Here is a 19,931-nt window from a genome sequence, read left to right as displayed (position 1 = left end):
TGGTGCCATTTTGGTGCCCATTGCCGTACCACTAACTTGAAGATAGTGCTCTCCGTTGAATGTGAAGTTGTTCAGCGTGAGTACTAACTTAAGAAGTTCCACTAAATTATCTGTTGAAGGCCTAGGTGCTTATTCCCCAGAGTGTCCCACGCAGAACGGCAGGCTATGACTCTGTCCTCATGTGGGATGTTGGTGTAGAGGGAAACCACATCCATGGTGACCAGGAGTGTATCATCAGTTAGATTACTACATGGCGTCTTTTTAAGATAGTCCGTGGTGTCTTTCAAATAAGATGGCAAGCTCTCGACATGAGGTCTCAAGTTGATCAGTCCTTTCAAAATGGTGCCGTCGAGTTGATGCGGCGTGTAACATCACAAAGAGATGACGTCATTACTGATTCCCACACTTTTTGACACTTTTGATTTTTCAATATTTTTAATTTTGCTTTTAAGTATGTGAAATGCAATAAAAAGAAAATTGAATCGTTTCCCGTTTAATATAACATATATTTCACTCGTATGATAGAATATTTCGATATTTTTCACTTGTGCTTCGCATTTGTGAAAATACCGTATTTGAACTAATAAAGGCGCTACTCCTATAACATAAGAGGCTGCTAGTCGGCTCTTTTTCTATCGGATATTATTTTGCCGGCTGCGACCTCTTATTTCCGAAGCACTAATTCTTTGATGCAGTTTCCAACCGAAATCCAGGCGCAACGAAATATGCTTAAAAAAACACTTAAGTGTGGGTTGACAGGTTATTACAACGATGTCTATGCATCATGTATGCATTATATATCCTATATGTATGTCACAGACACAAATGTATAGTATAATCCGGTATAGAACACACAAAATACATGCCCATGTTGTTGTAACACTTTTCTAGTCGTTTTTAAAAATGGCTGCCTAAAGGTTGATACAAAATAGTTTTGATTATTTCAAACAGAACGAAATGATACGGACTTTGTTGTATTCTGCTTGTAGGACATAGGTTGTAATCCATTTTTGTATTAACCGGCCAATCATGGTATTTCTACTCTCACTACCGGCAGTATTGTCTGCTTGAGCTCTCGCTTCGCTTCGGAAGAATTAAACTTCATAATTTGTGTGTTTGCTACGCAATTCTTCTCATTTAATCATGGGATTATGGAAAGAAATATATATTGGACCCTGTTGATCATTTAAATGTTAGTTGACACGATACATTTTTTCAATATACGAACTTTGAAAATTTCATCGTCAGCATCGGGAAAATCAGCTATGGGCAGTTAGAGGTTACATGGCGCCTGTCAAAAGTATCTCGCCGCGTAAAACCTCTAACATTGTTGGAGTACTCGCCGCGTAAAACCTCTAACATTGTTGGAGTACTCGCCGCGTAAAACCTCTAACATTGTTGGAGTACTCGCAGCGTAAAACCTCTAACATTGTTGGAGTACTCGCCGCGTAAAACCTCTAACATTGTTGGAGTACTCGCCGCGTAAAACCTCTAACATTGTTGGAGTACTTGCCGCGTAAAACCTCTAACATTGTTGGAGTACTCGTCGCGTAAAACCTCTAACATTGTTGGAGTAATAAAGGCGCCTGCCTTAATAAGAGCACCCCTACCTTTTTTCAAGGAATAAATCTTTGACGGAGTGTAAAAATGGTGTTCCAAAGTAATAATTCATGTGAAATGTTTTGTTTCTTTCTGTGTTCAATTTTCTTCAGCAAATTAAGTAACTGGAACACAAATTACGCCACATTTTGTCTATTCCTACAGATGACAGGTCAGTGCAAAAGCACCCGAAACTAAACATACATACAAATAATAACTTACCATCTTTATTTGAAGATAAATTAAAGAATTTATTCTTGTTGATAAAGAACTTTTGTTCAGAACAGTTGGTGGTTTCCCCAACCTTGTAACAGGTCACACGAATAAATATTATAGGGAAGTGTATTTTGTCCATATGCTGTACGTGTAAATATCCACAAACGAGCGGGTAAAATAACACCAGACTTCATTAAAGTAATAACGATATAAATATATACAGTAGTACAATTAGACATGATAAATTAAGCATGTCTATAAAGTAAATATCGCACTGATTTGAGTTTCAGGAAGTAAGAATATTTGACAGAAATTTTGATAGGCGTGACGGAAATGGTCATTACTCGTGTATATGCCCGAACTGAGAACTCGTCAATATACCAACTTACATATAGTATGTCTCCTTTTTCGAAAGACAGTTCATCCTCAATTTTTGCCTTGAAATCATACATTGCCATGGCTTCCATCTTGAAAATAAAGGCAGGCAGCCAACCTCACCTAGACTGGTCAATTGTCAACAGATGTCGCTCCAAGGTAGATAACTAGTGTACTTCCGGAATGTGAGAAAAAAGAATGTGGCCTCAGACCACAATTAATTTCCCTCTACCAAAGAAAAATCTAAATTAAAAAAATTCAGAATTTTGCAAAAAATCTGGTTTTCACATCATGTTGTAGAACTATTCAAGCTGAACATACAGTGAGCTGGAAAGTACCTCATGACCGGCATTTAAGAAAGATATTCATATTTAAGTGTAACCCCCTACTACATCGTAGGAAAATCCGGAAAATCACAAAATATTACTACTCAAGCCTTATAACTCCCTGTGTCCTGCCACACAAACCAGAGACTTGTATATCAGGTATATAGATCTACGTCTATGCACAAACAAACATGGAAATGGTGTCAAAACAAAATTCTGTCACTAGATTAAATATTGCACTATAAATCTATGCTAAAATTATGCCCATATCTGTAACAGGTAAGTCAGGAGAAAATATTTAGCAACAGTCCTGAAATTTCCATATGAAGTATAAATGTGGTCTGAGGCCATGTTATCCGAATAATTCCGGGAAATCTCAGACCATATCAAATTCGGAATGACGAACTCGGGCCACAACAGACAAGTCTATTTAATGTTGTGTTGTAAAACATTGGTTTTATCAGAGACGTATATACCTGATATACAAGTCTCTGGATTTATGTTACAAATGGTTAAATTACCAATAATGGATGAATTTGAAATTGATTTTAGACTACTAGACCACATCACCGCGGACTGTATGAAGTACAGTACTAGAATGTTCTACAGTACAGTATTTCAGGAACCTATACTTAGGCTCACATGGTAAAGCGATCGGCGATACATTCACGGATATATTTAGAAAACAAAGGCAACATGATATATATATAGCCTAGAGTAGACATTATTTTAACTGTTATTCAATAACACTCAGGATAAATCGATCGTGAAGAATCTATCATAAATAATCCATGTAACCAGAGACCTATAGGTCTCTGATGTAACGTTATGAAATGTTACAGCGCAATGATCAATGTCAAAATGCTTTGTAAATGAAAAAAATAGGCTTAAGTTAGTATGGTAATATTGTTTACAACATACAACTTACGTTAGTGGACATACAGGGCTAATTCAAATAATTTATCTTTTCATATATATATAACACATACATATAAAACTCGGAGACATATAGGCCTATATGCCTCTCAGCATTAGGATAGTGTACAGAAGTTATTCAGTCAAAGACCCCCATTTATCGACTTTATTAACCTGGTTTCAATGCTACAATGCTACAATGCCTTTGTAATGCTTGTTCATAAGTAAACGATGAAGGGACTCATTACTCAATATTTTACATTGCAACGTCTGCAGTAATTTGACTCGGAATGTAGTTATTACGCGATTGTAAATTAGGTTTGTGTAAAAGAGAGCAATAATACCATGTAAGGTTGGACAGCAGTACGGTTTTTTTGTTTGTTTTTTTTTAATTTTTGGGATGTATTGATTTATCAATTTACAAAGTGAAAAGACTATTTTTCAGTTAAGTAATCAGTTCAACATTTTCAAACGCACTGTACAGTTGAATTAATTTCGCAAAGGTTTTCAGCAGACGTAGTAACATTAGGGGAGGTAATAATGTTTCGCGTGTCACTAAATACTATAGCAAATGAGAATTTAGTGCTAAAGTTTGAATAATTTTGTAACAGGAGAGGAGAAAATGTAGCGGCCAGATCGGGGTTCGAACCCGGGACCTCCGAACACTAACCGGATGCTCTACCAATTGAGCTACATGTACCTGGTCACCGATGATCGACCCAGTCCAGTCCCGCTACAATTTAATAAACGTATCCTCTTTAGGTGATACTGGTATCTGCCATCTTGTAGAATGGGAATGTGGAGAAAGTTCCTTTTCCACACTGTCTAATGTTAACTTAATGGAAATTTACGTATTTTCGGTGAACTGGTGTTTGTTGTGTATGCACTCGGACTCTCGCTAAGAGTATTCCCAGTTTGTATATCTATTTATTTGTTTATTTTGTTTAACGTCCTATTAACAGCCAGGGTCATTTAAGGACATGTCAGGTTTTGGAGGTGGAGGAAAGCCGGAGTAGCCGGAGAAAAACCACCGACCAACGGTCAGTAACAGGCAACTGCACCACGTGGGTTTCGAACTCGCAACTCGGAGGTGGAGGGCTAGTGATAAAGTTTCGGGACTATGGTGGCTCGTTAGGGCCAAGTATCAAATCTCGCATTCTCGCACTCTCGATCTTAGGTCGAAAATGCGAGAATGGGAAAACGCGACGACGAGGGAGCGAAAACGCAAGAATGCGAAAGAGCGAAAACACGAGAATACGAAAACTCGACGGCGAGAATGCGAAAACGCGAGATTAATCTCGCACTCTCGCAGTCGCGATTTCGCTCCCTCGCCGTCGCGTTTTCGCATTCTCGCGTTTTGGACCTAAGGTTTTTATTTTTGTCGAGTTTTACGTTTTTAATTAATTGATATATTCACAATCCACAATTTCCGTCTCAGATTAACTATGGTTGTCAAGCACAGCGTGTATTGACACAGCTTTAGTAGTGACGTGGTCAAGTGTTCTCTAGGAACTGTACGCTTCAGCCATTTGTTGTTAGCTTACCTCGTGGATAAGTTAAATATGAACGATAACGTCACAAAGAGACGACGTCATGATTATGTTACCGATTTCCGCCCTTTAGAATTATTCCGTTGAGCCTTTTTTCACTGGGTATACGCCAATTTATTCGCAGTCAGAATTTACTAAGCTGAAGACGGGAGAGATATAAGTACATGTTCCACATCTCGTGTCTCCAAAATGTGATACTGCAAAATAGCTTTTGTAAGTATCCTCTTCAGGTAAGCCGGTTGCCGCTCGCTCTGAGGGATTTCTGACACTTGCACCAAGTTTCGCATCTTTGGACTTTCGCTGCCTTGACCATATTCATGCGTAACGAGGAACGGTGCAATGTTGTTGTTCTCGGGTTTCACTTTGGCTTCCCTTAATTCCGATATTGGTACGGATTTTGCCCGGTCAATACTGCGTGTTATTAACTCAGCAGGATAATGTTGTTTTTCCAAGAAGTATCGTAGTTCTAGCCTTTGTTTATTATTGTCAATAACGATTGTACATATGCGTCAGGCAAGGCAGAAGGGTATGGTTTTAGCAGCTATTGTCACCGCTTTTGAGAGATGAACACGCAACGCGCACTGTTGTGATCAAACAGGCTGACAAAGGTGGGGCTATAGTAATAATGGATTCCGAACATTACAAAGAAAAAGTTCTGGAACAACTAGGGGATCCAAAATATTATACAGAAATTCCTGAAAACATAGACAAAATAACTATGAGGAAAATCAACAAGCTCTCGACGCAATACACGACACTCACGGAAAAAGAAAGGAACTACCTAACAGTATTTGATATGAAATGTAGCAACTTTTATGGGTTACCGAAAATTCATAAAAGTAAGGTGATCCAAGAAGCCATCGAATTACAAAATTCCGAAGTAGTGAATATCTTAAGACCTAAAGATTTGAAGTTGAGGCCTGTTGTTGCAGAACCGGCATGCCTCACACACCGTCTTAGCAGTCTTGGATATAATATTAAAACGTTATGTCAATATATTCCGAGTTATCTTAGAGATGACATGGATTTCATGGCACAATTACCAACTGAAGTTGAAGAAGAGGCAATACTAGTGAGTTTCGATGTGACTAGCCTATACACGAACAATCCACACGAACTCGGTATTGAAACAATACGTTTCTGGACAGAAAAAAAACATCAAAATGCATTGGATCCCAGATTCAAAACAGAATTTATTGTGGAATCTTTAGAAATCATTCTCCAGAATAACTCTTTCTGCTTCAATGGGAAATATTATTTACAAACAACTGGGACAGCCATGGACACCAAAGTCGCTCCGACATACGCAAACCTGGTGATGGGATATCTGGAACACCAACTCTATGACAAATTGATAACAACTTATTGTGAGACATTTGTCAGCTATGTGAACAAATGTTGAAAAAGATATCAAGAAGATTGCTTCATTATTTGGACAAAGACAAAACCTGAGCTAGGTATATTTCAGGATATACTAAATAGCCCCAACACGTCAATACAATTTACCATGGAGCAAAGTGAAACCGAACTAGCCTTCTTAGATGTATTGGTACAAAAATCGGGAAAGTTGATAATAACGGATACTTTTGTACTACAAACCGACCGACACGCACCAATACTTAGATTTTCGGTCATGTCATCCATCCCATACAAAGCGAAATATACCGTTCTGTCTCGCCAGACGTATATGTGTCATTGTGGTCGATAGTACCAAAAGGGAAAAAAGACTAAATGAACTACAAAATTTCCTGAAAAAACAACATTACCCAATGGGACTAATAAACATGAGCATTGATCGGGCAAAATCAATACGTTACGGAGTGTAAAGTCTACCCCGCAGAACAACAACATACCCTTTGTAGTAACTCACAATCCTTATCATAAAAATATTGTGAAACCGGCCAAGGAGATTCTACCACTCCTACACCAAAGTCAGAAGATGCAAGATCTCGTCAGTCAGAAATTCTTCAGAGTAAACGTCAACCACCCAATTTGAAAAGGATACTAACAAAAACAAAGTTCGAAGATGCTGACGAAGAAGAGAGAAACACGTTTCGTGTAACAAAATGTAGAGAGGGTAACACCTAATAATGATTTAAAATGTAAAAGCAAAAATCTCATTTACATTATTGTATGTCCCACCTGCAAAGAATTCTACATTGGCCAAACTGGAAACGCACTTAGTGAGAGAGTCCGAGTACATAAGCAACAGATCTAGATACGCTCGCCGGAAACCCGCCAAATTCCACTGAGTGCCCACCTGGATACCTGTGGCAAGGGGGCATTTAACATATTCCCATTTTATCAGATGGGAGACACCGGCATCGCCAATAGACTTTGTAAAGAGAAACTGTTTGTCAAACTATTTAAACCAAAACTAAACATTCACTAGGTAGTGACACCTTCAATTATACCGTTACCTCCCCTGCGTAATTGTCTATGACGTCACAAATAGATGACGTCATAACGTAACTAAGTAAGAATAAACAAATCGCCTGAAGATGGCCAGCAAGGCCTGGAAACGTTAGCGAAAATGCCGTGTTGATTTCATTATTTCTACTATTTACACAATGCACAACGTCCTTTTTTCATATATATAAATATCTTTATATAGAAGAACACATTACATGGTATATTATTAAATAATAGCAGAATGCAATACATTTAATTAAATGATGCCATTCATATTAAATGATAATCACAGTGTTTATGCACTGGTATTTTAACATTCATTACATTGACCACTATATTTTCAAGAAAAATGAAATTCTTCATACAAATCCTCGATATTTAATATTCATATACATTTATCATAAATGCATAATAAAGTAATACGGTATACAATATGTTTCATTGACAATACAAGCATGAGATACTAGTACTATAGAAACGGTAAATACTGCCACTGCCTACTTTAATTATATACATATACGATTTTACATATTTATTCATATTGGCTTTATAAGGACCACTGATTTGTAGACAGGAAGTACAGGGATATATACTTTATATCATATAATTATACGATCTCAACCATTCGACTTGTCTTTTAAACTGATATACAATTTAAATGAAAGTACAGCTCTGATATGTTTGTATTAACCTATCTTAAATCTGACAGTGCAAGTTAAAAAGCATCCAATTGAGATTTAAAAAAATAATACATGAACAGATTTCGAAAAATCGTTTCCGAGACATTCCCCCCTCCGACTCTTGGTCATGAATTCGAGAAACATGTGGGACTGTTATAAGGTACTTTTAGTTTAAACATATTTTATTGTATCAAATATATACAATAGGATTGGGCACAAGTTTTCCAACTTATATCAAGCCCTTTCCATACAATATTATATAACACATACAAAATATACAAGATGACATTAACACTAAAATAATTATTTAGTGTGGGAGTGTGGATAAGGGAAGGGTAAGGATGGGGTGTAAGAAGGTGCAAGTATGTGAAAAGAATGTGACATCTCCTTCATTTTAATTCTTTTATGAAATAATTTAGACATTTCCACTAGTAATTGAAACATCTTTTTTTTTTTTAAGACTGCGTGAATGATTTTTCTCGACCCAGATGGCACAAGTACACAATCCACTACTCGTAACTTTCGGCTTTTCAATGTTCATCATATCCCCTGCCACGGTTTTCTTTCGCTTTGGTCTTTCCTTTCCTTCTGATATTTCCGTTTCCCAAGTGCCATATGAGTCGAGAAAGATAAAAGACGCAGACTTTGATAGAGTTAAAGGGGTTAAACAATTTACCTATATATATATGATTTTTTCTTTTTCCCTTTTTCAAAAACACAATATATCAAATATATTAAGTACTGAAGAGAGATATGTTGAAAAAAAAATTAAAAATAAAAAAAAAAATTGGGAGACTTGCACGAATGGAGTGATAGAGAGAGGTAGGTGGTAGAGAAAGTACAAATGTAAAATCAAAATCTATTTGTATCGTGAATATATTTCTGAGTGTGCAGAAATATTTTTTCGTCGTCTGCTTTGGATAATTCATGACTGCCATGTAGAATAAGCTGTAGGTCCAGTGGGATGAAATCATTTAACTCACGGTACCACTTTATTCTCTGATCTATGTACTTGTTGCAAATAAAAAAGAAGTGAAATGCATTTTCAATAGAATGTCCACAATGACAAATTTGAAAATCAATTAAGTTAGCATGAAATAAGTCGTCGTTTAGAGTACTTGAATTAGTTCTTAATCTAGCATGCAAAATATTAGATTTTCTGTCACCAAACAAATAATAAGAGGGGATATTTATGTCATTAAGCTTACGAAGAGAGTTTTTAAAAGCTGGGGCTGACCTACTCTGTCTTATGCCAGGGTCTAAATTATTCCAAAGTCGAATAGTAGACGGGAAAAAAGAACTATTAGAAAGTTGAAGTCTGAAGGTAGGTAAGGAGTAATGGTTTGCATTACGGAGGTTATATTCTACATTTTGTGACACTAAAGGAGGTAGTAAAGCTGAAAGATAATTCGGCGTGAGGTTAGCTTGAATTTTGAAAAAAAGTTGTAGTTTTCTGTTCTTTCTTCTATTTACTAGTGGTTCGAGTCCACTTTCTGAATATAATGAAACCCTACTTGCATAAGATGGTAAACCTGTTATAATACGGATAGACTCTAACTGTAGTTTTTCTAGATTGTCTGCGTCACCGAGGGTACATCCGTCCCAAACTTCACAACAATATTCTAGTAAAGGAAGAATATATGCTCTGTAAATTTTGTCTAAAGTTCGTCTATTTAACAAATACTTCAGTTTTCGTAAAACACTTACCTGTTTTGACACATTTTTACAAATATTTTCTATATGCATACTCCATTTACAATTTTCACTTAATACTACTCCAAGGTGCTTATGATTTTCTACAAAGTCTACATTTACATTATTAAACTTAATTTCAATTGCATATTCAAGTTCAAAGTTGGAAACAAGTAATGCCTCTGTTTTAGAAGGGTTGAAATTTACTAACCACTTACTAGCCCAGTGTTTAATTTTATCTAAATCGTTATTTATTTTTCTTTCAATAGTTTGAGGAGATGTATCACAGTATAATAGGGAGGTATCATCTGCGAATAATTTACAAAGACTTTCCAGGTTATCAGCTATGTCATTAATATATAGAATGAATAAAAGAGGGCCTAATACAGAACCTTGAGGAACTCCGGCATTGGTAGATTTAACCAAAGACTTCGTATTTCCCACAAAGACTTGTTGTTGTCTATCACTAATATAATTTTTGAACCACGCTAACAATTTTCCGGAAATGCCATAATTTGCTAGTTTAACTTCCAATCCCCTGTGCCATACACGGTCGAACGCCTTTGAAATATCACAAAAAACTATACATGAAGGACGTTTTTTTTTCTAAGTTTTCGCATAAAGTGTGATATAATTCAATCATTTGATGTACTGTCGAATGACCTGGCTGGAAACCAGACTGATATTTATATATTAATGAATGATCTAATAAATAGTTGTGCAAATATTTCACTACCAATCTTTCAAAAACTTTACCAACAGTGCTTAATAGTGAAATAGGTCTATAATTTGAAACTACCTGTTTATCCCCCTTTTTGAATATAGGCATTACTAATGCTTTTTTCCATTGTTTGGGAAAGATACCAGTTTCTAAAGAAGATCTAAAGATAAGAGAAAGAGGAAGAGCTACTGATAGTGCTGTGTTTTTTAACATATGATGACTTATGGTATCAATACCTACAGCTTTACTAATATTTAACGATTTAAGGATGTCGATAATGTCGTTCAAATTGAAAGGTATGTCAGATAGAGTAGCGTCCGTCCTAAGTTGTACAACAGGCACGTCGGTATTGGAATCGTCGATAGTAGAAATGGAAGCAAAGTAATCATTTAAAGTGTTAGCTTTACCGTCTTCTGTAATTTCGATTTGACCAAATTCATTTCTGAGAGGAGGTATAATGTTGGCAGTATCAGTTGTTTTAATTAGCCTGCGGACGATTTTCCAAAAATTTTTAGGGTTCGAAACAGAGTATTGATCAAGAATGCCATTTATGTCCGCATAAAACCTTTCTTTAGTGCTTTTCTTAAGATTATTCACATGATTACGTTGTTTCCGAAAGTTAGTGAGGTTAGCGGAGGTTCGATTTGATTTGAAAAATTTTAAAAGTCTGTCTCTTTTTCTAATTTCACGTCTTAAGTTAGCGTTAAACCAAGGTTTGTCGTTTGGTCGTACTGTCACTATTTTTGTCGGTATACACTCCCCAGCTATATCTAAAAATCTTGATGTAAAAATATCACACATGTCATCTGGGGAGTGTGTCATTGAAAAAAGATCTTGCCAGTCAGTTTCGTCTAATCTATCACTAAAAAGTCCGTAATTTGCGTCACTATAACATATCACTTTTCTCTTGTAAATCTTAACAATAGCAGTGTCAACAGTCAATTCTACACACGTGGCTTGGTGGTCAGAGATGTCGTTATCAATGTCGATTACGTCGGCTAAACTGAAGGTACACGTGTCGGAAAGCAGTATAGGGTCAATGAGTGTAGAGCACGTCCGTCCAATGCGTGTCGGTTTGTTTATAACGTTTGTCAAGTGAAAGGAGTTAATAATGTCATAGATTGTATGTGTGTTTTCAACAACTAAGAGATCAACATTAATGTCGCCTACTACTACTACATGTGGAGTTTCTTGTATGGCAGTTTCTAATGACAGTTTAAAATGATTCCAAAAGGAGTGTGTTGTGTTTGGAGGTCTGTATAATGTGCATAAGAGGAATTTCTTATCTGGAAACTGGATCTCTGTCCAAACAACTTCACCCACCTGAAATTCTAAATCAGCTCTACGACGGGAGCACAGGAGACTGGAAGTGTAAACAGTTATCCCCCCTCCCGGAGTTCCTCGATCTTTACGGTAAAGTTCATAAGCACCCAGGAGTATATCACAGTCAGCTATTGATGGATCAAGGTGAGTCTCAGTGACACAGACAATATCATAATCAGAAGAAACGTTTTCTAAAAACGACATCTTATTTCTCAGACTACGTATATTTAAATGAAAGATAGATAGATCGTTGTTATGATTGAGGGGGCCGGGGTTAGGATGAACGTCGTTACAGGAAAGGAGGAGAAGCTGCAGCATAAAGAGGAAGTTAGAGTTATTAACGATACAAGATAAGATAAAATGAGTGATAAAAGCAATGTTTCTTAAAATGGACATCACACTGGACCTGTAACACGTGAATAATTTTAGAAAATGTATGTAAAATAAAAACTGTTGAGATATTAATGTAGAGTGTGTACGATGGTAGAAACAGCCGATCGCCGCCCTATACTGAGTTAAATCACTACCCATGATCATCAATAATTAGTACATGACGTATAGGGCTACAGTCGGGTGTGTATACCATAATACATTTGTAAATGTCAACAACTGGACACTCGGACAAGAAGACAGTTCTATTATAGAAGTACGGACATAATGGGTGAAGGGTAATGACAGTGAATAAACAAAAAATGTGAAAGGTAAGAAAGGTGAATAGAGAAAGAGGATAAAATGAAGGAAAGATAAATATACCAAATAGGAACAGAATGACTAAGATTTCATCAAACATGGGAAAAGGACCACATTTGGATGATTGGCAGGCTAGTGGGATATTGCAGTAATTAAGAAGCATAGGAATGATTTATATACAAGGTCAACTATTTAATATACAATCGAAAACCACGGCAACATTTATATGATCGTACCGGTATACGTATGCATAGAAATACGAAATTAAACTCAACAACAAATTAGACATTCCTTGAATATCACACAACGTATCATTGAAAAGTTATCACATAAAATAACTTGTATTCAATATGAAAATGATAATAACAATAAGACGGAACACTCGCAGAATTGTTCTACATGTATATAGAACAAGCGAATTTAGACTGTATGGTTTTTTTTTACCAATAGTTATATGATCTCGTGTATTTAATGAACGAAATAAAAGGAAACTTATGAAGCGCTTATGTTGTTATTGCGCCTTACGATACAACTTTGCCATTTAACAATGTATTGGTAGGCACTATTATCGCTGGACAGATTTGTGATAGTATTCAAACGTTGATGTAACACTCAAAGTCATCTACATTATATATTTGCATGTAACTATATCTATACACAAAACTGGTTACTCATTGTCACATGACATTTGTATCGTGAAACGCACGTGAAGACACCTGGTAGGACACAAGTCACGCTAGCTAACAACAACACGTAATAGGCGTGCATGTACTCGTCATTGGTAAGTGTGTAATGAAAATGTGTCAACACAGACACACACAACTCTCCGTTTACTCATATGATCATATCATGTCCACAAAAACATTCAATAGTTTTCTAATTTCATGCCCCATATCTCAAGTATGTACAAACTATATACATCGGGGCAGTGTAACACGAATGACGAACAAGCAATTTTTGTACATTTGCTAAAAAAATAAAAGAGAAAAACAGGTTTCCTAAAGATCATGATATATCTATGACAAGATGTTAATCAACACTATTGGTGATCATAAGTACTGATCTTTACCTACAGATCATGATGTATTAATTATCAAATGTTTATCATTTAGCTTCCAAACCATGATATACTGTGTATACTAATGGACATAATTAAGGTAAATAAAATAACTAAAATAGCTATAAACCAAAAAAGAAAGTAAATAGAACTTTGTTTTTTTTTAATTACCAACTAGAACTTAAGTTATTATTCAGATATCGGGATTTTTAATATACAAATGAATTGTTGTATTGCTGTATAAAGCGATATGATATACAGGTTCATAAATTGTGTATACAACTCGTTGGAGGAATTCAGTTAGTATCCTGATTTCGGCGTTGTGGAGGCAGGTGAGCTAGAAGGTCATTGGATGATTTGATGATAATTTTATTTGGATTTCCATAAAGTTTTAAGAAGATTCTCCCGTCATTGGTCCAGAAAGATTCAAGTTTACCTTACAAGGTACTTGTCGCAGGCTGGTGATGTTTTGCAGGTACTCCGACTTTCCTACACTTCAAAATCCGGACACTTAATTAAATAACCCTGGCTGTTTACAGGACGTAAAGCAAAATAAAACCAAACCAAGTGAAACCATTGGGTTGTTTGACTCAAGCTAGTCTACAAAAAATACACTGTATGTGCATGTCGCGTGTCCCATCCATGAGCAGGGTCATTTAACTTAACAATTTTTTTTTTTTAATTTTTTAAAAGATTTATTGCTACTAGTAATGAAATACCATGCCGCGGCGTCCGTCGTCGGTCAATATTAAAGATATACCCATCATAACGAAAATAACTTTTTGTTTAATCACTACACCTCTGAATTAGTCAATCAAAATGGACGCACAAACGTCGTCGTCATTTTTATACCATGTATATGGGATGACAGAATAGAATTTAAGCAGATTCAAATTCTTGTTTCAGTTATAAATAAACAATATTGTACATATACAGAGATTGACAAATTCCTGAAGGGACTCAACAGAGTCGGGAGGTTGTTTGATGCAGTCATGCTCGCACCGGATGATTTCAAGACTCTTTTCTGTAAACTTGGGAACAAACCACAATCATTTAGAAACCTCAGGCAAAATATACAAGGTTCAGTTTAGTTTGGAGGGCTCAAACAAACGGAGCCTTGAAAACCAGGCAATGTACTGTCTTGAAGCATTTCTGGCTGACTGTGAAGGTATTATATTTAAGAACGTGCTACAGGATTTAGAAATCCATAACTAATTTTACTTCATCAATAACTTTGCATACTTATAGAAACCGGACAACTAGACAACACGACATTATGAACACGCTAAATAGCGGGCATAGAGTATTATATTGTCGGGGTAAAATCCTCAAATTGTCTACTTGTCGGGTTGCTTACTTGCAATTATGTACTATTGAAAAAGATAAGCTTCGGAAGTACTCCGGGGGGGGGGGGGGGGGGGGGGGGGGGGGGTACTCGGATGCAGATGCCTTTTGCAATGTCATGGTGAAAGCTATCCATTGGTGTTGCGGTTTCCATCTTGCGAAGACTTCGAGATCAAAAGATGATATTTGTGCAGCGACAAATTGTAATTTGATTTTAAAATGTGATGGTTCGGTTTGCTTGGCTATTCAACTCGCCATTCGTCCGTGACCCGTGGCCCGTCCGTCCTTCCGTAAACAATTCTTGTTACCACTAATTTTCTGAAAGTATTGTACGGATGTTTCTCAAATTTCATATGTAAGTTTCCTTTGGTCCCTAGTTGTGCACGGGACCAATCCGAATACAACATGGCCGACAGGCGGACATCTTGAAATTTGACAGCTATAGTTGTTACCGCTATTTTTCAAAAAAATATTGAAAGGATCTTTTTCAGATGTCATATCAACATATATATAGCTTCCCTGTTGTCTCTCGTTATGCATACTACTTTTAAGGACCAATCTGAAAACAACCTGGCCGACAGATAACACTTGGATTTGGATAAATGAAACCTTAGTGCTATTGCAATTTATCTGAAAGCACCAAACTAGGTTTTGATGTTCCACTTGATCCGATCTGAGTCTGATTGGAGGAACTAAGTGGATAACATAGAGTATGACCATATTGGTCTTGGACAATTGCTGTATACTAGATGATACATGGTATTGTTTATCAAATTCTTTGAAGGGAGATTGAAAGAAGTGAAAAGTAGGGAAAAGAAGAGAAAAATAAGTACATGTACATTTATTACATTTGACTGACATAGACTATTCAATGGTGGGCGTCAAGATCCCTCTGGGATGTTTTGTTTGTTTGGAACGGAGCATAAAACTAATCCCTGGATTTAAAAATATATCGTACCCGGAACGGCTACAACGGTTAAATCTCCCAACGCTACAGCACCGTAGGACCAGAGGAGATATGATTAACGTTTTTTAAGATAGTAAATAACATATACGATAGTAGAAAAACAAAAACCTTTTTCCAAATGGACAAGATGAGTAGAACTAGAGGTCACGATAAGGAAATATTCAAAAAGCGATGTCGTCTTGATGGAAGGAAACATTTTTTCAGTTACCGAGTTATTGATTTATGGAATAGCTTGCCACAAATTGTTGTCAATGCTGATTCTGTCATAAAATTTGAAATAATGTTAGATGATCATTGGAAAAATAAACGTTTTTATTCATGAATGTACAGGAACTACATGTAATATAAAGCCATTAATTACATAGGAAATATATATATTATACAATATATTGATATTGGTATGGATATAGAGGCTACAAGCCTGCGTCCATTATTTATGCTAATAAATTGTCAGCCTTTCAACCTACGCACGGATTATGATTTGCATGATTATGTTCTTGTGTTTAAAATGTTTATATTTACATTTACACTGCAGCCCCACTATATAACTTTACCAAGCTAAATTGGAAGTTATGAGTCCATAACTTCCAAATCGTTATTATTACGTCATTATTATAGTGACGTCATAATTGTCACGTCGGCGATACCAAAATATGGCTGTTGAAAAGGCTGTTCCGTCTTTGACGATAATAATTTGTTCATTCATTATCAGAGTGAAATTCCTGGATATAGTCTTTCAAATTCGTTGTCAAATGTAAATATAAGCATTGAACTGCTTTCATTTGGAAGTTATGGGCTGATGAATGCCAACTGGACAAAGGCAAATTCAACATGAAGCGTTGGCGCGCTTCATTAAATTTGCCTTTGTCCAGTTGGCATTCATCAGCCCATAACTTCCAAATGAAAGCAGTTCAATCCTTAAGTGTTCCATCGGCATTATAAGAAAGAGCAAATACATGATTGACATGTCAGTACCTGTTTAATTCTACGACTTGAAAATCGCTTATACTTTATAGTTTTATGATTTACCAAAGAGTGAAATATGAGGGAAGACTAGGACTTCTCCATTCGCCTGTCCGTCCCATTTATAGTGTTCCTGATGCCTATAGATAATAACACAGATGTAGCATGCGTTATACAGACATTTGACAATTTTGCAATACATATGAGACTTGTTTGAAAAGTGAATTTGTTTGCAAGCTATTTCAATCCTAATTTGTAATATCCTTTTAAATTCTTTTAAAATTATTATATTTCCCCTTTGTTATCAAATTTTATATTATCATATATTAGTCAAATTTTATTGTATGGGCCCTCCCCTATACAGTCTTTGACCAATCTATTGCTTTAAACTCCAAATGTTCATTGCTTTAAATGTTGCAGTACTGAATTTCGTTACATTAATGATAAGTAATGATTTATGATAGTAACAACCCAACGAGTGAGTATTCATTTCTTAAATGTTACTGGAAAATGGCTTATTGGTACGTTTTTCATGTGCAATAATCACCAATATAATTTATATATACAAAAAAACATTTGTTACAAGATAGAACAATCACAGAAAAATAAAACTATTCATAAAAAATGGTTCATAAATTATTAACAAATTCTTTTGAGCTTGTCAATGGTTACCATTATCGGAAAAATACTTTAAATGTGACAATTTACATTAGGTTCAGTCGTTAACACCCTTTTTTGATGATAATGTTATTCATGTAGTACTGTACTCGATGACATTTTTTGAAACTTAACATAGCTGAAGTGAATAACTGAAACTGTACAATTGTACAAAAAAAAGGTTATTTGAAAAATATTATATGGAATCTTCCTTTCCAACTCCCAATTTTCCAACATATGTGCAAACTATAATAGCTTTCAATCAATCAAAATAGTATAAATTCAGCTATCATTTCGTAACAGGCTGAAACTATTTTTTCTTTGTTCTAAAATACGTGACGAGAAATAACAATAACAATGAATTAAGGACAGGCTATGAGTGATGGTTAGTATGAGCAACATGTCCTTTTATTGACTAAACCAATTGTGAAGAAATAAGAACGGCTGTTGAAGCTGAATGTTTGTCGTACACAACCGTGGTTCATGTTTTTCACAGCAATGTAAAACTGTGAAGAACCGAATTTAATTCATCAAATTCTAACAACTCACTCCATCTTATTTTGAATATGGTACCTCATTACACAATAAATTCACCTTTCGCACAAAGAGTGGTAACGAAATGTTCAATATGTAAATGGACATATTCCAAACGAATAATGCTTTAAAAATCCTACTAGTTGTTAGATATGATGAAACCGGGCTTAACTGGTTTTTTATCGCAATACAAACTCGGACTTTCCGTAAAATTGTCCGAAGAATTTTATTACCCAAATATTTTCAAAATTGATATTTTATGGTTCATGAGCATTTATGTTTGTGGTAATAATGATTTTTTTCGATCATTTGCATGATGCCAGGTAGGTTATAATTATTTTGCAACAATTTTATTACTTTTTTTTTGCATGTGAAATACGGATGGGATATCAGTGTTTTATGAATAATTCCAAAAATCAAAATCAATAATTATCAATACATCTGCTAATGCGGAAATATATTTCGTAAACAAAATACATCAAGTGGAACTAGATTTTTCCAAGCAAGGTAATGCATGTTGCTTTAATTACCAAAGTTACATTGGTATACAAATGTATACATTACGATATTTCTCGTAAAGAAGTGTAGTTGCATGTAAAATACAAGAAGTGTAGGTATACATATGAGTTCAGGCTAACTACAATAATTTCGAACTGAAATTCGCTTTTGCCTTCAAAACCTATTAGTATTTCTCTTCACATATGTTGATTACTGTAAATATTGTCCTTTATACGCTGTCTGTACGTAGGCCTGATATTGAGAAAGACAAAAACACACTCAAATTTTGCTCCTCTTTGCCATTGTGTAGGCTATCTGTAGATTGTTTTAGTTCAAGTAGTGAACTAGCTCTCCGTTCCAGAGCTTCCCTATATGTGGATGGCTTTCTTAACCTCTTCTCACGCATAGCCTCTTCTAATACAGTGACTACTTCAGAATTAACTTGAACAGAAGTACAGAGTTCATTCACTCCTTCGATGTCTTCATTCCTCACCAGTATCTTGTAACTGTACCTACAATAATCAAAGTGACACCTAAATATGTACAGTTCATACAGTTATACATGACTATTTGGGATTAATTCGTTATGCATTTTCCAGCATTTATTTGGAAACTTTATTTTGGACAAGATTTGAAAGATAATTGAGAGACACTAACCATCTTTCTGCTCAGGTTACAGGTAAGTGCTTCTTCGGTTTGGAGTCGTTCGCGAATGCAGTTGTAGGTCACGTGGTGTACAGATATAGGTGATACAGGTGTATCACCGTGAACACCTGAGGTTCAGTGAATGCGAGTGTGACGAAGCACCTTCTTTTTATAGCAGCGGCGGCTTGGTTGTATCCACGCATAACAAAAAAGGAAAAAATGTCTGCCCGTCCTTAGATACGACACTACCATAACTGATAGTTGGTCGAGACACCTTAACCACTTGGCCACCATGGCCCAAAATAAATGGTTCTATTCTCCTGATATTTTTTTCGTGGGTCTCCATACAAATCTATATTTAAATTGTTAATATATTGTTTCATCGATTTTAAGTTTGAATTGTGTTTTCCTTGTGCTGTCGGTATTACTTATTTGAAATTGAATGGGGGCGTTTCTGATAGACATTGGGTTATGCGTTCCTCTTTGAAATGAATATACAGTGGACCCTCGATAATCCGAACACCTTCGTTCCCAGTCCAAACCGTCCGGATTACGAGTTTTCCGGACTGCCGAATTTCGTGTACCAGGTCAAAAAAATTGTCGTGTAAGAGTTATCTCCCTTGATTATATACAATCCGGACGTTACATAAACACGTCTAATTGTCAGACTTTTTACAATAAATATACTTGTGTTTCTGATATGATTCTGTTTTGTTTTGTAGAAAGTAAAAAAATAAACTATGTTTTTAAAAGAACATGTAAAGTGA

General features: G+C 35.7%; 1 protein-coding gene across 2 annotated transcripts in view; it reads right to left on the bottom strand.

The window, feature by feature from the left end:
- Window positions 1-2,358, bottom strand: part of LOC117323660 (growth factor receptor-bound protein 2-like) — a 37,355-nt gene extending 34,997 nt beyond the window's left edge. Inside the window, exon 1 of one of the 2 annotated variants that reach the window (XM_033878995.1) lies at window positions 2,205-2,358. In XM_033878995.1, coding sequence (XP_033734886.1) covers window positions 2,205-2,282 — 78 coding nt within the window. In that variant the 5' untranslated portion in view covers window positions 2,283-2,358. The remainder of the gene's footprint in view (window positions 1-2,204) is intronic. The other variant, XM_033879003.1, reaches the window with a different exon arrangement.
- Between the last annotated feature and the right edge of the window lie 17,573 nt (window positions 2,359-19,931).

The sequence above is a fragment of the Pecten maximus genome, chromosome 1, assembly GCF_902652985.1.
Source record: "Pecten maximus chromosome 1, xPecMax1.1, whole genome shotgun sequence".
NCBI classification, from domain to species: Eukaryota; Metazoa; Mollusca; class Bivalvia; order Pectinida; family Pectinidae; genus Pecten; species Pecten maximus.
The sequence above is the reverse complement of the archived record's forward strand: the minus strand, read 5'-3'. Positions and strand labels throughout refer to the sequence as shown.